This window comes from Oncorhynchus keta, chromosome 28 (assembly GCF_023373465.1).
Source record: "Oncorhynchus keta strain PuntledgeMale-10-30-2019 chromosome 28, Oket_V2, whole genome shotgun sequence".
NCBI lineage: Eukaryota > Metazoa > Chordata > Actinopteri > Salmoniformes > Salmonidae > Oncorhynchus > Oncorhynchus keta.
The window spans coordinates 33341860-33360284 of record NC_068448.1 but is presented as its reverse complement, the minus strand read 5'-3'; the positions used below and the strand labels follow the sequence as shown (position 1 = coordinate 33360284).

At 43.2% G+C, this 18425-nt stretch overlaps 1 protein-coding gene across 3 annotated transcripts in view; it reads right to left on the bottom strand.

The window, feature by feature from the left end:
* Nucleotides 1-18425, bottom strand: part of LOC118361071 (multiple epidermal growth factor-like domains protein 6) — an 86620-nt gene that overhangs the window by 58300 nt on the left and 9895 nt on the right. For all 3 annotated transcript variants that reach the window (XR_008083424.1, XR_008083425.1, XM_052482839.1), the window contains exons 2-3: nucleotides 4132-4254; nucleotides 998-1123 (exon numbers count right to left, since the gene is read on the bottom strand). Coding sequence is in view for 1 of the 3 variants with exons in the window: in XM_052482839.1 (XP_052338799.1) it covers nucleotides 998-1123; nucleotides 4132-4254 (249 nt within the window). In the remaining 2 variants the exon portion in view is untranslated. The remainder of the gene's footprint in view (nucleotides 1-997; nucleotides 1124-4131; nucleotides 4255-18425) is intronic.

The window sequence follows — 18425 nt, the reverse complement described above, 5'->3', positions numbered from 1 at the left end:
ATATAACTTCAATCCTATTGGATCTACAATAGCATTGACATCTCTCAAAGTGCTTTTTCCAAGAATATTAAATACGTCCATATGTCTTGATATATAAAATACGACATGATATATCTGAGATCTACTTGTCGACCACAATAAGAACCGTCTGAAGTTAAAGGATCTGAGCTGCCAATGGGCTTTGGGTAAGGACTGAGGACTGCCAGGCACGATATCTGAAGCCAACCACTCCAGCACAGCTGTATCCTCTATCTACTGTATCTTTAGCAGGAGGAAATCTGGGTGCTATAGTTTGGCCTAGTAGTCATTAACACAAGCTAGTCAGTACAGTATCTATGAACATAATCAGTGCCGTCTCCAAACTTTATGTACGTTTCAAATTCATTGCAAGCCATGAAACACCTTTATGCGGTCAAACGCCTTTATGCGGTCATACCAAATGGCCATGGGAAACAACGATGGCCACATGTGCATTTGAGTTTGTTTCAAATTCTACTTTTATGAGGATGCGGTGTTTGTCCACGGTTTTCATGAGCCTTGTTTGAGAAAATAATGTGGAGTTGGTAAGGAAAACACCAGGCTGGAGTTAAAGGCATAGACTTGCATCAGGTTTATTCGGACCCACGACAGGACAGGACCGGACCAGACCAGACCAGACCAGACCAGACCAGACATGGCTAACAAAGACAAAAAAGTTTGTGCTGCATGGAGATTCAAGACCAAGATGGACTGAGAAATTGCGTGCACACCCACATCCACTATAAAGTTTAGGCACAACAGTGCAGTAACATTGATTTCATTGTTTTTGACAAAACTAGCGTAATGCGACACCTCATGGTGGATCATTGCTATCAGTCAACCACAGAACACACGTGTGAGCCATGCAAAGCTTGATAAACGACCATCAACCTGATCTGTGTCTAGACATGACTTTATGATTCATATTGAACATATTACACGGACAGACATTTTTTTATGGCAGTCTAGCGGCACTTACGTATGCAGTGTTTGCCGTCCTCTGCGAGCTGATAGTTGGGTCTGCAGCGACACTGGTAGTGAGCCGGGGACAGTTGCACACAGTTCTGCTCACAGCTTCCATTGCTGACGGCACAGGATCGGACGGCTGGAGACAAACACACAGAGAGAGCGACAACAGATCAACAATTAAAGGTGATGTATAGTACACAAATAAAGTTGATTTATTATCATATGAAGAAAGAATACCTGTTTCGATGCTCTCAAAGTCTAATGCAGACAGACACAATTTGACCACTATTGTTTCTTGTTTCTGGTGACCTACATTGACACAGGCCCAGAGTTTTTCATGAGAGCAGGATAAACTCCTGGCCCTAACAATGACTAGTAATTGTTATGAACATTACATGTACAGTAGGTCTGCTTTCTCTGACAGCAGGAGAAAGTGTTCGTCTATATGTTTTCTCAGAAAGAGCGAGACACCACGAGATCGTTTCAAACATTGGATGTATCATAAACCAAGGTGAACTGTATCTCTTTATGAGAAGTAGCTCCTCCATTTCCATTTGGATGAACTAAGAAAAGGGAGTCCCAGTTTCAAAACAAAAACTAAACTGTACCCCGTCTCCACTCCACCCTTGGAATGTGATGATCGCAGACACTGTCCCCTCTGCTCCAATCTGTTTTCCCTTCAATTGCTACCTCGGAAGAAAAGCCCAATAATATTATGGAGAGAAATGCCGGAGATAATTCATTTTTTGCTGCTCCATTAGCGAGCCATCGTGTTGGGCCAATAAGCGTACGGACAGCAGGGGGTACTTACGTGGTTCATTGCAGTGGACCTTGTACAGAAACAACCGCTGCCGCTAACCTCTAGGCCATTGGAACCTTATGTACAGTATATCTGACAGGATTGGATAGATATAAGCAATATGGTAGTGGCTTAACTAATATTGCTTACACCTAGTCCTGTCAGATCTACTAAAGTACCTAGAGTGGTATAGGGGAAATGGGTTGTTTCTGGACAGGGCCTATGTTTATGGAGGAAAGCCATGAGATTATCAGTGGAAAGTATCAGGTCTTCCCCTGACTGGCAACGTGCCCAGGGGAAGCCAACATGAGTCAGCGGACAGTGTTGCTTGGGAAGATAGATGGCCCATTTGCTCTCCATTGTTTGTAAATCAATCAACACTCCACATAGCCAATATGTGAGCCAGGTAGCGATATAGCGTTGGTCCAAGTTTCACTGATTCTCAAAGAACAATGATCATTTTCCTAATGATGGATGAGTTGGCTCTTTTGACTGTGCTAAGATCCAATGAGACTGACTGTCTGCAGTTAGCTTCTATAGTACTTGCTCCTGGTTTCAGGAGGAATCACAGGAACAGAGCACTTAGTGGAGGGAGGCTCCAGAGCACTCTAGTGTGAAGAGGGAGAGAGACATGCTTTCCTGGCCGGTTTGGTTCATCTGGGAATGCTAGGGGACAGTTGAGACTACTTAGGGCTCATCATCTAAAAGGCCAGACGTACATGGGTCGACACTTTGTTCAGGGAAAGGGAGGACTTCATTGAAAGGAAATGAAGCGTTATCAAGAGTGAGTCTTTCATTTAAACTTTTGCGAAGTAGGATCACACTACTCGTGTTTTTTTTCAGTAAGCCATATCACACACAGTTTGTTAAGGATGTCTTATGTTTTTCTACTGTTTGGAGCATCCTTGAGTTCATCAGCTGCCTTTCATTTAAAGGAGGGAAATGAGGCCTGGTGAAAAACAACGTGAGAATGACGAGGCGGTTTGTTTGACACACCACGCCATCAGAGGTTTCTGTGCCTTCAAAGCAGCCTGATTAAAATCTAAATAAATAACTCTATTGATTCTGCGCTTCTGGACTGCACACAGATGATGTGCATAAGACTACAGGGAATCTAAAATTAGCCCGTGTGTCAAAGCACATGGTCTGCCTCTTCAATGGTGAAAAGGAAAAGCAATGTGATTGAAAGTCTTTGTAGTTGAGCTGAGAGGACAGCATTTGGGGTGGCCAACCCTGGAGAGCTCTAAGTGGTGCACATTTTGTTCCAGCTCAGCTTTAACAGTAACACACCTGTTTCTACTAAATAGCTGTAAGACCTTGATTAGCTGAACCAGGTATGTTAGTGCCATGCTGGAACAAAAGCCTGCACACCCAGTAGCTCTCCAGGAAAAGGGGTTGGCCACATGCACTCTAAGTCATCACTCTGCAGAATTCTATTCACAAATTGAGGTAGTGTAATTTAGGGCCCATTTGGAGTATCTCTGTGGTAATTATAAATAACAGGCACACTAACATTTCATCCAGACCAGCTCTGGTCAAAGCCAACTGTGTTTCAACAGGCCTCGGGACTTCCCACCCACTGGGCACATACTGGTTGAATAAACGTTGTTTCCACATCATTTCAATGAAATTATGTTAAACCAATGTGGAAAAGACATTGAATTGACGTCTGGCCCGCTGTGCGGTAATGCTCCCTAATCAATCAGAGAGAGAGAGTTATCCTGACACGCTGTTGTTGTGTGAATTAAAATAAGCTTTCTGATGCATCACTGGAACTTGCAGAGGAAAACAGATGAGATCTAAGCGAGAGAATGTGTGTGCGCATGTACACATATGCGAGAGAGAGAGAGAGAGAGAGAGAGAGAGAGAGAGAGAGAGAGAGAGAGAGAGAGAGAGAGAGAGAGAGAGAGAGAGAGAGAGAGAGAGAGAGAGAGAGAGAGAGAGAGAGAGAGAGAGAGAGAGAGAGAGAGAGAGAGAGAGAGAGAGAGAGAGAGAGAGAGAGAGAGAGAGAGAGAAAGAAGAGGGGGAGACACTGCACTACTATATATGCCCAGACACAAACCTGCTCTGACAGGGCTGCTGGGGAACAGTGGGAAAGCTTGTCTTCTGCCAGCACAACAGACTCTTTGATTCCCCCTTTTGACACAAGCAGAAGGTGGAGACCCCTCTTTCACTGCTTTGATGTGAGTCCCAGCTTCTCCCGTGGCCTAGCTTCCAGACGGTGAGGGCAACAAAAGAATACATCCACGTTGGACCACATCCACCTGATTCATCCCAAACCTCCCTCACCCCCCTTCACCCCTTTGACCTCAGGTGACCCCTCCACACCCTCCCCTGGATCTTACCGATGCAAGTCCGGCCATCTGTGTGCAGACGGGTGCCCGGGTTGCACTCACAGTAGTACGAGCCCCTGGTGTTGACACATCGGTGCTGGCAGCCCCCATTATAGACCTGACACTCATCAATATCTGTGGGAGAGAAAGGACAAATCCGTGTAATCACTCGTTAATAGTAAAGAACAGTAAATTGTGGTGGAACAGCTCTGCCTAAGCACAAGGCCGGCATTATGAGCGGGGCTTAGGGGGCCTGGCCTGCCCTATCGTACCTTGTAATATTGATAATTTATTTGACCGAGATGCGCACCGACAGAAAGACCTATCAATCTCAGATAAATCATCCAAGCGAGCAAAACAGCGCCCCTCTGTCTCAGTATGTGTAGCCCATGTACAGTCGTGGCCAAAAGTTTTGAGAATGACACAAATATTAATTTCCACAAAGTTTGCTGCTTCAGTGTCTTTAGATATTTTTTGTCAGATGTTACTATGGAATTCTGAAGTATAATTACAAGCATTTCATAAGTGTCAAAGGCTTTTATTGACAATTACATGAAGTTGATGCAAAGAGTCTTTGCAGTGTTGACCCTTCTTTTTCAAGACCTCTGCAATTCGCCCTGGCATGCTGTCAATTAACTTCTGGGCCACATCCTGACTGATGGCAGCCCATTCTTACATAATCAATGCTTGGAGTTTGTCAGAATTTGTGGGGTTTTGTTTGTCCACGCGCTTCTTGAGGATTGACCACAAGTTCTCAATGGAATTAATGTCTGGGGAGTTTCCTGGCCATGGACTCAGAATATTGATGTTTTGTTCCCCGAGCCACTTAGTTTTCACGTTTGCCTTATGGCAAGATACTCTATCATGCTGGAAAACGCATTGTTCGTCACCAAACTGTTCATGGATTGTTGGGAGAATTTGCTCTCGAAGGATGTGTTGGTACCATTCTTTGCTGGCTGTGTTCTTAGGCACAATTGTCAGTGAGCCCACTCCCTGGGCTGAGAAGCAACCCCACACATGAATGGTCTCAGGATGCTTTACTGTTGGCATGACACAGGACTGATGGTAGCGCTCACCTTGTCTTCTCCGGACAAGCTTTTTCCGGATGCCCCAAACAATCGGAAAGGGGATTCATCAGAGAAAATTACTTTACCCCAGTCCTCAGCAGTCCAATCCCTGTACCTTCAACTTTAGGAGACAGTCCTAGCACTTGCTGGACTTTCTTGGGTGCCCTGAAGCATTCTTCACAACAATTGTACCGCTCTCCTTGAAGTTCCTGATAAATGGTTGATTTATGTGCAATCTTACTGGCAGCAATGTCCTTGCCTGTGAAGTCCTTTTTGTGCAAAGCAATGATGACGGCACGTGTTTCCTTGCAGTTAACCATCGTTGACAGAGGAAGAACAATGATTCCAAGCACCGCCCTCCTTTTGAAGCTTCCAGTCTGTTATTCGAACGCAATCAGCATGACAGAGGGATCTCCAGCCTTGTCCTCGTCAACACTCACACCTGTGTTAACGAGAGAATCACTGACATGATGTCAGCTGGTCCTTTTGCGGCAGGGCTGAAATACAGTGGAAATGTTTTTTTGGGGATTCAGGTCATTTGCATGGCAAAGAGGGACTTGCAATTAATTGCAATTCATCTGATCATTCTTCATAACATTCTGGAGTATATTTAAATTGCCAACATACAAACTGAGGCAGCAGACTTTGAAAATTACTATTTGTGTCATTCTCAAAACGACTGTACTGTATCTGATGCTGTCTGGACAAAATGAGTATGGCATTAGCTTGAAAGGGGGTCCCTTGAGACCCAGCAGATCTATTATAAAAAAAAATGTGTGCAGCACTTGCAGACATCGGAGGTCCCATGAAAAAAAAGCTCCCCCTATTTAAATCAAATATCCTTCCAACTGATTTGTTCTGGCACCAGTCCTGCCTAAGCACCAGAAGCCCTGCAGGCCACTTACAGAGAAGCCATTAGACACACACAGAGCAATCAGCAATAAATACAGGCGCATGCCAATCTCACAGGGCCAGGAGGTAACTGGAGACAGATGGACGAAGGCCAGGACAGTTAGCAAAGAAAATACTGGAGGGCTGGTAAACACACACACGCACACGCACACGCACACACACACACACACACACACACACACACACACACACACACACACACACACACACACACACACACACACACACACACACACACACACACACACACAACCAGCCCTTGTACTTCAAGCGACCTGTCTTGTAGGACGTAGAACTCATATTCAAATTGTAATATTCCAGACCATCAGCAATTTAACAATGAAAACATACTTCCTATTTTTTTTATATGACTCTCCATGAATAAGGCAGAATAATTAGCTAGCTACACTGAACAAAAATATGAACGCAACACGTAAAGTGGTGGTCCCATGTTTCATGAGCTGAAATAACAGATCATAGAAATGTTCCATATGCACAAAAAGCGTATTTCTCTCAAATGTTGTGCACAAATTTGTTAACTTCTTATGGCTGGGGAGCAGTATTGAGTAGCTTGGATGAATAAGGTGCCCAAAGTAAATGGCCTGCTCCTCAGTCTCAGTTGCTAATATATGCATATTAGTATTAGTATTAGATAGAAAACACTCTGAAGTTTCTAAAACTGTTTGAATGATGTCTGTGAGTATAACAGAACTCATATGGCAGGCAAAAACCTGAGGAGAAATCAAAACAGGAAGTGAGAAATCTGAGGCTGGTATGTACTCAACACAGTTCCCATTGAAACCCGCTTGAGATATTAATGATGTTGCACTTCCTAGGGCTTCCACTAGATGTCAACCGTCTATAGAAATGTGAATGAGGCTTCTACTGTGTTGTGGGACTGAATGACAATAGAATGAATCAGGTGTCTGGCAGTCAGCCATTTTCTGGCTGCGCGCATTGCACATGATAGCGACCTGTGTTCCATGGCTCCTGAAAACACAAAGGAATACTCCGGTTGGAACTTTATTGAAGATTAATATTTAAAATATCCTAATGATTGATTCTGTACTTAGTTTGAAATGTTTCTTCGACCTGTAATATAACTTTTTGAAGATTTTGTCCGACGTAACGCTGACCAGAACGAGCGTTTGGATATGTATACCAAACGCGCTAACAAAAGTAGCTAATTGGACATAAATAACGGACATTATCGAACAAATCAAGCATTTATTGTGGACCTGGGATTCCTTGGAGTGCATTCTGATGAAGATCCTCAAAGGTAAGGGAATATTTAGCATGTCATTTATGGTTTATGTTGACTACAACATGGCGGCTATTTTGACTTGATTGTTCTGAGCGCCGTCTCAGATTATTGCATGGTTTGCTTTTTCAGTAAATTTTTTTTAAAATCTGACAGAGCAGTTACATTAAGGAGAGGTATATCTATAATTCCATGTGTATTTATGATGAGTATTTCTGTTGAATTGATGTGGCTATGCAAAATCACTGGCTGTTTTTGGAAATAGTGAAAATAACGTGCCAATGTGAACTCAGATTTTGTTTTATAAATATGAACTTTATCAAACAAAACATACATGTATTGTGTAACATGAAGTCCTATGAGTGTCATCTGATGAAGATCATCAAAGGTTAGTGATTCATTTTCTCTATTTGTGGTTTTTGTGACTCCTCTCTCTGGATGGAAAAATGGCTGTGTTTTATTGTGACTCGGTGCTGACCTAACATAATCGTTTGTGGTGCTTTCGCCGTAAATCCTATTTGAAATCGGACACTGTGGTGGGATTAACAACAAGAATACCTTTAAAACGGTATAAGATACTTGTATGTTTGAGGAATTTTAATTGTGAGATTTCTGTTGTTTTGAATTTGGCGCCCTGCACTTTCAGTGGCTGTTGTCATATCATCCCGATAACGGGATTGCAGCCCAATTAACATCCCTGTTAGTGAGCATTTCTCCCTTGCCAAAATAATCCATCCACCTGACAGGTGTGGCATATCAAGAAGCTGATTAAACATCATGATCATTACACAGGTGCACCTTGTGTTGGGGACAATAGAAGGCCACTTTAAAATGTGCAGTTTTGTCACACGACACAATGTCACAGATGTATCAAGTTTTGAGGGAGCAATTGACATGCTGATGGCAGGAATTCTCACCAGCAGTTGTTGCCAGATAATTTAATGTTAATTTCTCTACCATAAGCTGCTTTCAACATAATTTTAAAGAATTTTGTAGTATGTCCAACCGGCCTCACAACCATAGACCATGTGTATGCCGTCATGTGGGCGAGCGGTATGCTGATGTCAACGTTGTAAACAGAGTGCCCCATGGTGGCGCTGGGATTATTGTATAGGCAGGCATAAACTACAGACAACAAACACAATTGCATTTTATCAATGGCAATTTGAATGCACAGAGATACCGTGACGAGATCCTGAGGCCCATTGTCATGCCATTCATACACACCGCCATCACCTCATGTTTCTGCATGATAATGCACAGCCCCATGTCACATGGATCTGTACACAATTCCTGGAAGCTGAAAATATCCCAGTTCTTCCATGGCCTGCATACTCACCAGACATGTCACCGATTGAGTTTGGGATGCTCTGGCTCGATGTGTAAAACAGCTTGTTCCCGCCAATATCAAGCAACTTCACACAGTCATTGAAGAGGAGTGGGACAACATTCCACAGACCACAATCAACAGCCTAATCAACTCTATGCGAAGAAGATGTGTAGCACTGCATGAGGCAAATTGGTGGTCACACCCCTACTTTTTTTTAAAGGTATCTGTGACCAACAGATGCATAACTGTATCCCCAGTCATGTGAAATCCATAGATTATGGCCTAATGAATTGATTTAAATTGGCTGATTTCCTGTAACTCAGTAAAAGCTTTGAAATTGTTGCATGTTGCGTTTATACTGAATGATTAAACACATTGTGACAGTGATTTAATAGTTTGCAAATAGTTTGCACAAATTCTGTGCAAGGAAGTCGGTCTCCAGTGCTGTGACTTGATCAGCTGCTTAGCTAACTTCTTAGCTAGCTTACTGACATAGCTAGTTAGCTTTCTAGCTCTATCTTTATTGACATGAAAGGCTTGCTTAAATTACACTGAAGTAGTCGACATACAGTCCCAGCATGATTTATGCTAGCTCCATGATTAATTCAGACAGCTTTGAGGCAGAAATGGGGTTCAGCAGACGATGTCACCTAGGTAATATTATCTAATGTTAGACAGCACATTGTAGCCGTTTGATCCATCCCATTAGTCTTTGCGAGATACGAGACAGATCAGTGCAATCAATGCTAAAATGGAGTATATCTACCCCATTTATTACAACAAAAATGAACCTTACACCTGGATTAGGAATGACACTGGAAAATTAACATATGGCCCCATGCAAGCTTCCTCAAAGGCAGTAAACATCATCCAGTTCCTCTCCATAACAACCCGTTTTATCTGTCAGAGGTCAATGATTCCCTTACAAAAATAGTTAAAGTGCAGTAACTGATTGTGGTATTTTGGACGCAGTAATTGCAGAATATCTGCAGTGTACTGCAGTTGAACTGCAGTTATACTTCACTTTAACTACAGTTACACTGCTAAATTACTGCAGTAAGAAAATTGTTATTTTGGATGCAGTATTTGTAGCATACTGTGGTTATAATTCACTCACTAACTGCAGTTGTATTCCCGTGTACTGCAGTTATACTGCACTCTGACTGCAATCTTTTTTCATAAGGGTTCTCTGTGCCTCTATTCAAACTTGATCCAGAGGCTCCTATGACATTAAGTGTCCTTCAGGGGCCAGTTTGAAGACATTCTCTTCTGGATATCACTGCTTCAAAGAGCACTACCATAGGGAAAATACATACTCAGCACAAACCTGCAGCTATCAAAAACGTAATAGTTTCCTGCAGAGTAGATTTAGCTCTATAAGCTACACATTTGTTATTCTAAGGAGCCACATCCATACAATGCACAAGATACATATAGCAGAAAAAAGCAGTCATAACAAATACAGTATGTCACTATGAAGAGAGTTGCTGACTCCAAAGCAATGAAGTGACATTTTCTTAATAAGACGAGAGCTTATTCTCCATTCAAGATTTATGGAGAACAAACATGGTTTCCTTAGTTTCTTTGAAATACAGCCATCGTTCCACAATGTCAAGTCCAGTAGCATTCCACGACACGGTTTACTGTTATCATTTCAAGGCACTGTGGTCACACGGCTCGCCTTTCAAGCCTATGAGAAACCATCTGTGACGCAGACATCCCCTACTTCCAACTTCAACAAAACCAGAGACCGCCAAAACAAGACGAATGTCAGAATGAGAGATAGGCTATGAGGAGTTATTTGGCTTTTGAAACAAAGACCTTTGGATGTCCTCTGATGTCCTCTGTCTTCTGTTCTGGAGCTATATTAGGGTCCACTTGGGGGCAAGGCCTGAAAGAGACTTCAGAGGACGTTACTAAAGCCGGAAGGAAAGGTCTGGCTTCGGGCCTCAAGAGGCCCAGGAGTGGAGAGTGGCCCAGTTGCCATTAAAACTGGGCAGTGTGATAAGCAGTAAATGCCTGAAGTGATCAGCCAAATTATGTTTACTGGATTTATCTTGGTACCATAAGGGATTTGGAGTTACAGCAAAGTTCAATCTATGTATCAATCTATACGGAACAAAAATATAAACGCAACATGGAACAATTTCAATGATTTTACTGAGTTACAGTTCATATAAGGAAATCAATCAATTGAAATACATTCATTAAGCACTAATCTCTGGATTTCAGATAACTGGGCAGGGACGCAGCCATGGGTGGGCTGGTTAGGGCGTAAGTCTACCCACTGGGGAGCCAGGTCCACCCACTGTGGAGCCAGGCTCAACCAATCAGAATGAGTTTTTCCCAAGAAAAGGGCTTTATTACAGAAATACATATTCCTCAGTTTCATCAACTGTCCATGTGGTTGGTCTCAGATGATCCCACAGGTGAAAAATCTGGATGTGAAGGTCCTGGGCTGGTGTGGTTACACGTGTCTGCGGATGTGAGGACGGTTGGAAGTACTGCTAAATTATCTGGAGTTGGGGGTGGCTTATGGTAGAGAAATTAACATTCAATTCTTTGCAGTCAGCATGCCAATTGCACGCTCTCTCAAAACTTGAGACATCTGATGCATTGTGTTGTGTGACGAAACTGCACATTTTAGAGGTGGCATTTTATTGTCACCAGCACATGGTGCACTTGTGTAAGGATCATGCTGTTTTATCAGCTTATTGATATGCCACACCTGTCAGGTGGATGGATTATCTTGGCAAAGGAGAAATGCTAACAGGGAAGTAAACTAATTTGTGCATAAAATTTGAGAGAAATTCTCTTTTTGTGCGTGTGGAACATTTCTGTGATCTTTTATTTCAGCTCATGAAACATGGTACCAACACTTTACATGTTGCGTTTATATTTTTGCTCAGTATATATTTGAACATTTGGACAAATATCAAATCCAACAAAAACATTGCTGCCAGCCAATGCAAACAAATGTACACATGAGAGAATATGTGCATTACATGTAGAATTTGGCCAAGTAATCCACGCGATGTGTCTGGGTGAAGTCAAGGCTGTCAGTTGAAATTACTCGAAAGTCCATTAACAGACAATGGAAACTTTCAAAAATAAATGTATTTATTCACGAAGCTGTCTCTTTCATCCTCAGATTGTATTTACAGCCATTTGTTTCCCCATACAGAACACCAGCTGGGGGGTCATTGCTACGGCATTTAATCACTTTCCTCCAAGAAAGCCTTGCAGCCAAGAGACTCTTAGTGCCAGACGTTATCTGTTTCACATGGCCAGGAGCGTGTAATAGTTCTGCCCAAAATGTGGAGCTCAGAGACCCATTTACAGCATGTTAATGTATAAGGATTTGAACATCTTGCTACTTTTCACAGTCAAGGGACAATTTACTGCTGAAGGGCCTTGAGACTAATTGGATAGAGAGAGAATCCAAATAAAAACAAAGATATGTCTGGATTAATTAGTGGAACGGCAAGAGATGAAAGCAGATAAATAACACAAAGAGGGTGAGAAATGAATGGTCAGGGACCTTAGTTTCATTGCTTTAACCTTCAGGAGCCAAACAAGGAGTTACTCAAAGTGAAACACTCATATTTCAAGTTGACTGACACACATAACTGTTATACATATAGAATCCAATTATGGATAATAAGAAAAAACACAACGTCATGATTCTTCCATGCTCAACCATAAGGCCATTTTCACACAGTGCCAGACAACCCCATTTGGGTGATGTAAGGTAGAGGAGGGTAATGTAGGGTATAAGAGTACAGTCAATAGGGGCACTAGAGTGCAGCTTTGATTAAACGTCAGTCTCCCTCTGAGGGACAAAGACAAGCGTGTCCAGACAGCTCAACAGACAGTCTGGCACACTCTCTGAGGCAGCCCATGATGATAAAAGGGCTCATCCGAAGTCTTACTTGCATTCAGGACTATTGTGATGATGATTAAAGTTCTGCCTATTCTACTCCAGGAGATAAATAACTATGTCTGACCCCTGAGGCCCACCGTACTCTGATGGCGAGCAGCCTTGTGCTGATGGGGCGTCTGAGCTGATATACAGTAGGCACTACTAATTTATTTCACATTGCGCTGACAACCCCATTTACATTCTGCCGGCAAGATATCTGGGTTGTCAATCTTTTATTTTTTAAATATTTTTTTTCAATCATTGTCTTGCGGTAGGCACTTTGACATGCTATATGTTTTTCTCCCCCAATCGACAAAGGCATGAGTTCCTTTTTACCAAACAAAACAATTGAGAGACTAAAAAATAAGGGAGGGGAGGGTAACAGCATGAACTTTTCTTCACATTACAACTGAACTAAATCTGCTCTAAGCGTCAGCTCCATAACCTTATATCCTCTAGATAATTACAGGGTGAAACATGAAGATGAATCTCAAAAGAAACGTTGGCAGACAAAATGGCTGTTCACGGGTCATGAATGTTAAGCCTCCACAACAAAGTGGTCAGTACTCATTTCAATTTGAGAGATGATAGCTGTTTCCACATGTTATCAATCATATGGCTAAGAGTAATTTTATTAAGCTGCTAGCATATGCAAGACGTGACAGGTTTTTAGAAGACGCAGCCAACAGGAAGATCAAACCCAAAGCCACATCAACACTGATGGAAAATGGAGATTCATGAAACATGCCACGCAGACTTTACACACTGGCGTGTGCACATACACGCGCTCAGCACAAGTTCACTCGCAGGCACACACGCTCGGACATCACCATTTCTAATAATAAATCCCTTTTAACTTCCGGCGCCGACAGAGATGGCCGCCTCGCTTCGCGTTCCTAGGAAACTATGCAGTATTTTGTTTTATTTACGTGTTATTTCATACATTGGTACCCCAGGTCATCTTAGGTTTCATAACATACAGTCGGGAGGAACTACTGAATATAAGAGCAACGTCAACTCACCATCAATACGACTAGGAATATGACTGTCCCGAAGCGGATCCTGTGTTTTGCCTTCCACCCAGGACAATGGATCGGATCCCAGCCGGCGACCCAAAACAACGACGCCGAAAAAGGTGCAAACGAAGCGGTCTTCTGGTCAGGCTCCGGAGACGGGCACACGCGCGCCACTCCCTAGCATACTACTCGCCAATGTCCAGTCTCTTGACAACAAGGTTGATGAAATCCGAGCAAGGGTAGCATTCCAGAGACATCAGAGACTGTAACGTTCTTTGCTTCACCGAGAGACGCTAACGGAGTCGGTGCAGCCAGCTGGTTTCTTCACCCATCGCGCTGACAGAAACAAGCATCTTTCTGGTAAGAAGAGGGGCGGGGGGGAGGGGGGGGGGGTATGCCTTATGGTTAACGAGACGTGGTGTGATCATAACAACATACAGGAACTCAAGTCCTCACAGTCAAATGTCGACCGCATTATCTACCAAGGTAATTCTCTTCGATTATAATCACAGCCATATATATTCCCCAACAAGCAGACACATCGATGGCCCTGAACGAACTTTCATTGACTCTATGTAAACTGGAAACCACATGTCCTGAGGCTGCATTCATTGTAGCTGGGGATTTTAACAAGGCTAATCTGAAAACAAGACTCCCTAAATTATATCAGCATATCGATTGTGCTACCAGGGCTGGTAAAACCCTGGATCATTGTTATTCTAACTTTCGCGATGCATATAAGGCCCTCCCCTGCCTTCCTTTCGGAAAAGCTGACCACGACTCCATTCTGTTGCTTCCAGCCTAAAGACAGAGACTAAAACAAGAAGCTCCTGCGCTCAGGTCTGTTCAACGCTGGTCCGACCAATCTGATTCCACACTTCAAGACTGCTTTGATCACGTGGATTGGGATATGTTCTGCATTGCGTCCAACAACAACATTGATGAATACGCTGATTTGGTGAGCGAGTTCATTAGAAAGTGCATCGGCGATGTTATACCCACAGCAACGATTAAAACATTCCCAAACCAGAAACTGTGGATTGATGGCAGGATTCGCGCGAAACTGAAAACGTGAACCACTGCTTTTAACCAGGGCAAGGTGACCGGAAACATGACCGAATACAAACAGGGTAGCTATTCCCTCCGCAAGGCAATCAAACAAGCTAAGTGTCAGTATAGAGACAAAGTAGAGTCGCAATTCAACGGCTCAGACACAAGAGGTATGTGGCAGGGTCTACAGTCAATCACGGATTACAAAAAGAAAACCAGCCCCGTATGGGACCAGGATGTCTTGCTCCCAGACAGACTAAGTAACCTTTTTGCTCGCTTTGAGGACAATACAGTGCCACTGACACGGCCCGCTACCGAAACCTGCGGGCTCTCCTTCACTGCAGCCGACGTGAGTAAAACATTTAAACGTGTTAACGCTCACAAGGCTGCAGGCCCAGACGGCATTCCCGCTTCATCCTCAGAGCATGCGCAGACCAGCTGGCTGGTGTGATTACGGACATATTCAATCAATCCTTATCCCAGTCTGCTGTTCCAACATGCTTCAAGAGGGCCACCGTTGTTCCTGTTCCCAAGAAAGCTAAGGTAACTGAGCTAAACAACTACTGCCCCGTAGCACTCACTTCCGTCATCATGAAGTGCTGTGAGAGACTAGTCAAGGATCATATCACTTCCACCCTGCCTGACACCCTAGACCCACTCCAATATGCTTACCGCCCCAATAGGTCCACAGACGACGCAATCGCAACCACACTGCACACTGCCCTAACCCATCTGGACAAAAGGAATACCTATGTGAGAATGCTGTTCATCGACTACAGCTCAGAATTTTACACCATAGTACCCTCCAAACTCCTCTCCTGTACTCCCTGTTCACCCACGACTGCGTGGCCATGCACGCCTCCAACTCAATCATCAAGTTTGTGGACGACACTACAGTGGTAGGCTTGATTAGCAACAATGACGAGACGGCCTACAGGGAGGAGGTGAGGGCCTTCGGAGTGTGGTGTCAGGAAAATAACCTCACACTCAACGTCAACAAAACAAAGGAGACGATTGTGGACTTCAGGAAACAGCAGAGGGAGCACCCCCCCTATCCACATCGACGGGACAGTAGTGGAGAGGGTAGTATCAAGTTCCTCGGCGTACACATCACGGACAAACTGGTCCACCCACACAGACAGCATTGTGAAGATGGCGCAGGAGGCTGAAGAAATTTGGCTTGTCACCAAAAGCACTCACAAACTTCTACAGATACACAATCGAGAGCATCCTGTCAGGCTGTATCACCGTCTGGTACGGCATCTGCTCCGCCCACAACCGTAAGGCTCTCCAGAGGGTGGTGAGGTCTGCACAACACATCACCGGGGGCAAACTACCTGCCCTCCAGGACACCTACACCACCCGATGTCACAGGAAGGGCATAAAGATCATCAAGGACAACAACCACCCGAGCCACTGCCTGTTCACCCCTCTATCATCCAGAAGGTGAGGTCAGTACAGGTGCATCAAAGCAGGGACCGAGAGACTGAAAAACAACTTCTATCTCAAGGCCATCAGACTGTTAAACAGCCATCACTAACATTGAGTGGCTGCTGCCAACATACTGACTCAACTCCAGCCACTTTAATCATGGAAATTGATGTAAAAAATATATCACTAGCCACTTTAAACAATGCCACTTAATATAATTTTTACATACCCTACATTACTCATCTCATATGTATATGTATATACTGTAGGCAGGGTAGCCTAGTGGTTAGAGCATTGGGCTAGTAACCGGAAGGTTGCAAGTTCAAATCCCCGAGCTGACAAGGTACAAATCTGTCGTTCTGACCCTGAACAGGCAGTTAACCCACTGTTCCTAGGCAGTCATTGAAAATAAGAATTTGTTCTTAACTGACTTGCCTAGTTAATGTTAGGGCTCATGTGAATTTTCGCAGCTTTTTGTTAAAAATCGCGCAACATTTCAGCGCCCTGCTACTCATGCCAGGAATATAGTATATGCATATGATTAGTATGTGTGGATAGAAAACACTCAGATGTTTATAAAACTGGTTAAATCACGGCTGTGACTATAACAGAACGTGCGTTTCATCGAAAAGTGCAGGAAAATCTGATCACTGAAAATGGGAAAATATATCCATGCGCCACTTCAACCAATTGTTAAACGTGAACCACATTAAACGGGGCCGAGGTTGCAGTACCTACAGCTTCCACACGATGTCAACAGTCTTCTCATTTGTCTCGGATTTGTTTCTTGGTCAAACCGACACAAGGCAGCGCATTTTTTCCGGGCTCCGACCGGATGTTTTGGTTGAGGAATATTTGGACACGATATCAGGACGTGGAGCTATTGAATATACATCGCCCCGTGATCATTTTGATAGATTATTAACGTTTACTAATACCTAAAGTTGCATTACAAAAGTATTTCGAAGTGTTTTGTGAAAGTTTATCATCGACTTTTTTAATAAAAAAAAAATGACGTTGCGTTATCAAACTCAGTTTTTTCCTTGATTACACAGTCTTCATAGATCGATATCTAGGCTATATATGGACCGATTTAATCGAAAAGAAGACCCAATAGTGATGTTTATGGGACATCTAGGAGTGCCAAGAAAGAAGCTCGTCAAAGGTAATGAATGTTTTATATTTTATTTCTGCGTTTTGGGTAGCGCCGGCTACCGCAAAATCTGTCGTGTTAGGTGACGTTGCAGTATTTTGGGGGTACATGCTATCAGATAATAGCTTATCATGCTTTCGCCGAAAAGCATTTTACAAATCTGACTTGGTGGATAGATTCACAACGAGTGTCGCTTTAATTCACTACCTTGAATGTGTGTTTTAATGAAAGTTTGAGTTTTATCAAAAACTATAGGTGGCGCTCTGAAATTCCGCTGAGTGATGTTCCTGCATGGGAACTGTATTCTGCATCATCCTTAAGAAGTTAAATAAAGGTAAAAAATATATATACTGTACTCTATACCATCTGCTGCATCTTGCCAATGCCGTTCTGTACCATCACTCATTCATATATCTTTATGTACATATTCTTTATCCCTTTACACTTGTGTGTATAAGGTAGTAGTTGTGGAATTGTTAGGTTAGATTACTCGTTGGTTATTACTGCATTATCGGAACTAGAAGCACACGCATTTTGCTACACTCGCATTAACATCTGCTAACCATCTGTATGAGACAAATCAAATTGGATTTAATTTGATTTAAAGCAGGAAAACAAGGAACAACAGCCAACAGGCCATTTCCATATAAGTATGTTTATCTGTGCCTGTGCAGAACATACACTGAGTACATAAACATTAGGAACACCTGCTCTTTCCACGACAAACACTGTTGAGGTGAATCCAGGTGAAAGCTATGATCCCTTATTCATGTCATCTGTTAAATACACTTCAGTCAGTGTTGATGAAGGTGAGGAGACATGTTAATAAAGAAGGATTTTTAAGCCTTGAGACACTTGAGACATGCATTGTGTATGTGTGCCATTCAGAGTTTTGAGTGTGTCAAGAACTGCAACATTGCTGGGTTTTTCAGGCTCAACAGTTTCCCGTGTGTATCAAGAATGGTACACCACCCAAAGGACATCCAGCCAACTTGACACAACTGTGGGAAGCATTCGACACCTTGTGGTGTCCATGCTCCGACGAATTGAGGCTGTTCTGAGGGCAAAAGGGTGTGTGAATCAATAGTAGGAAGGTATTCCTGAAGTTTTCTACATTCAGTGTATACTAGCCTTTTTCAGTGAATTAAAGGACATACTACACTG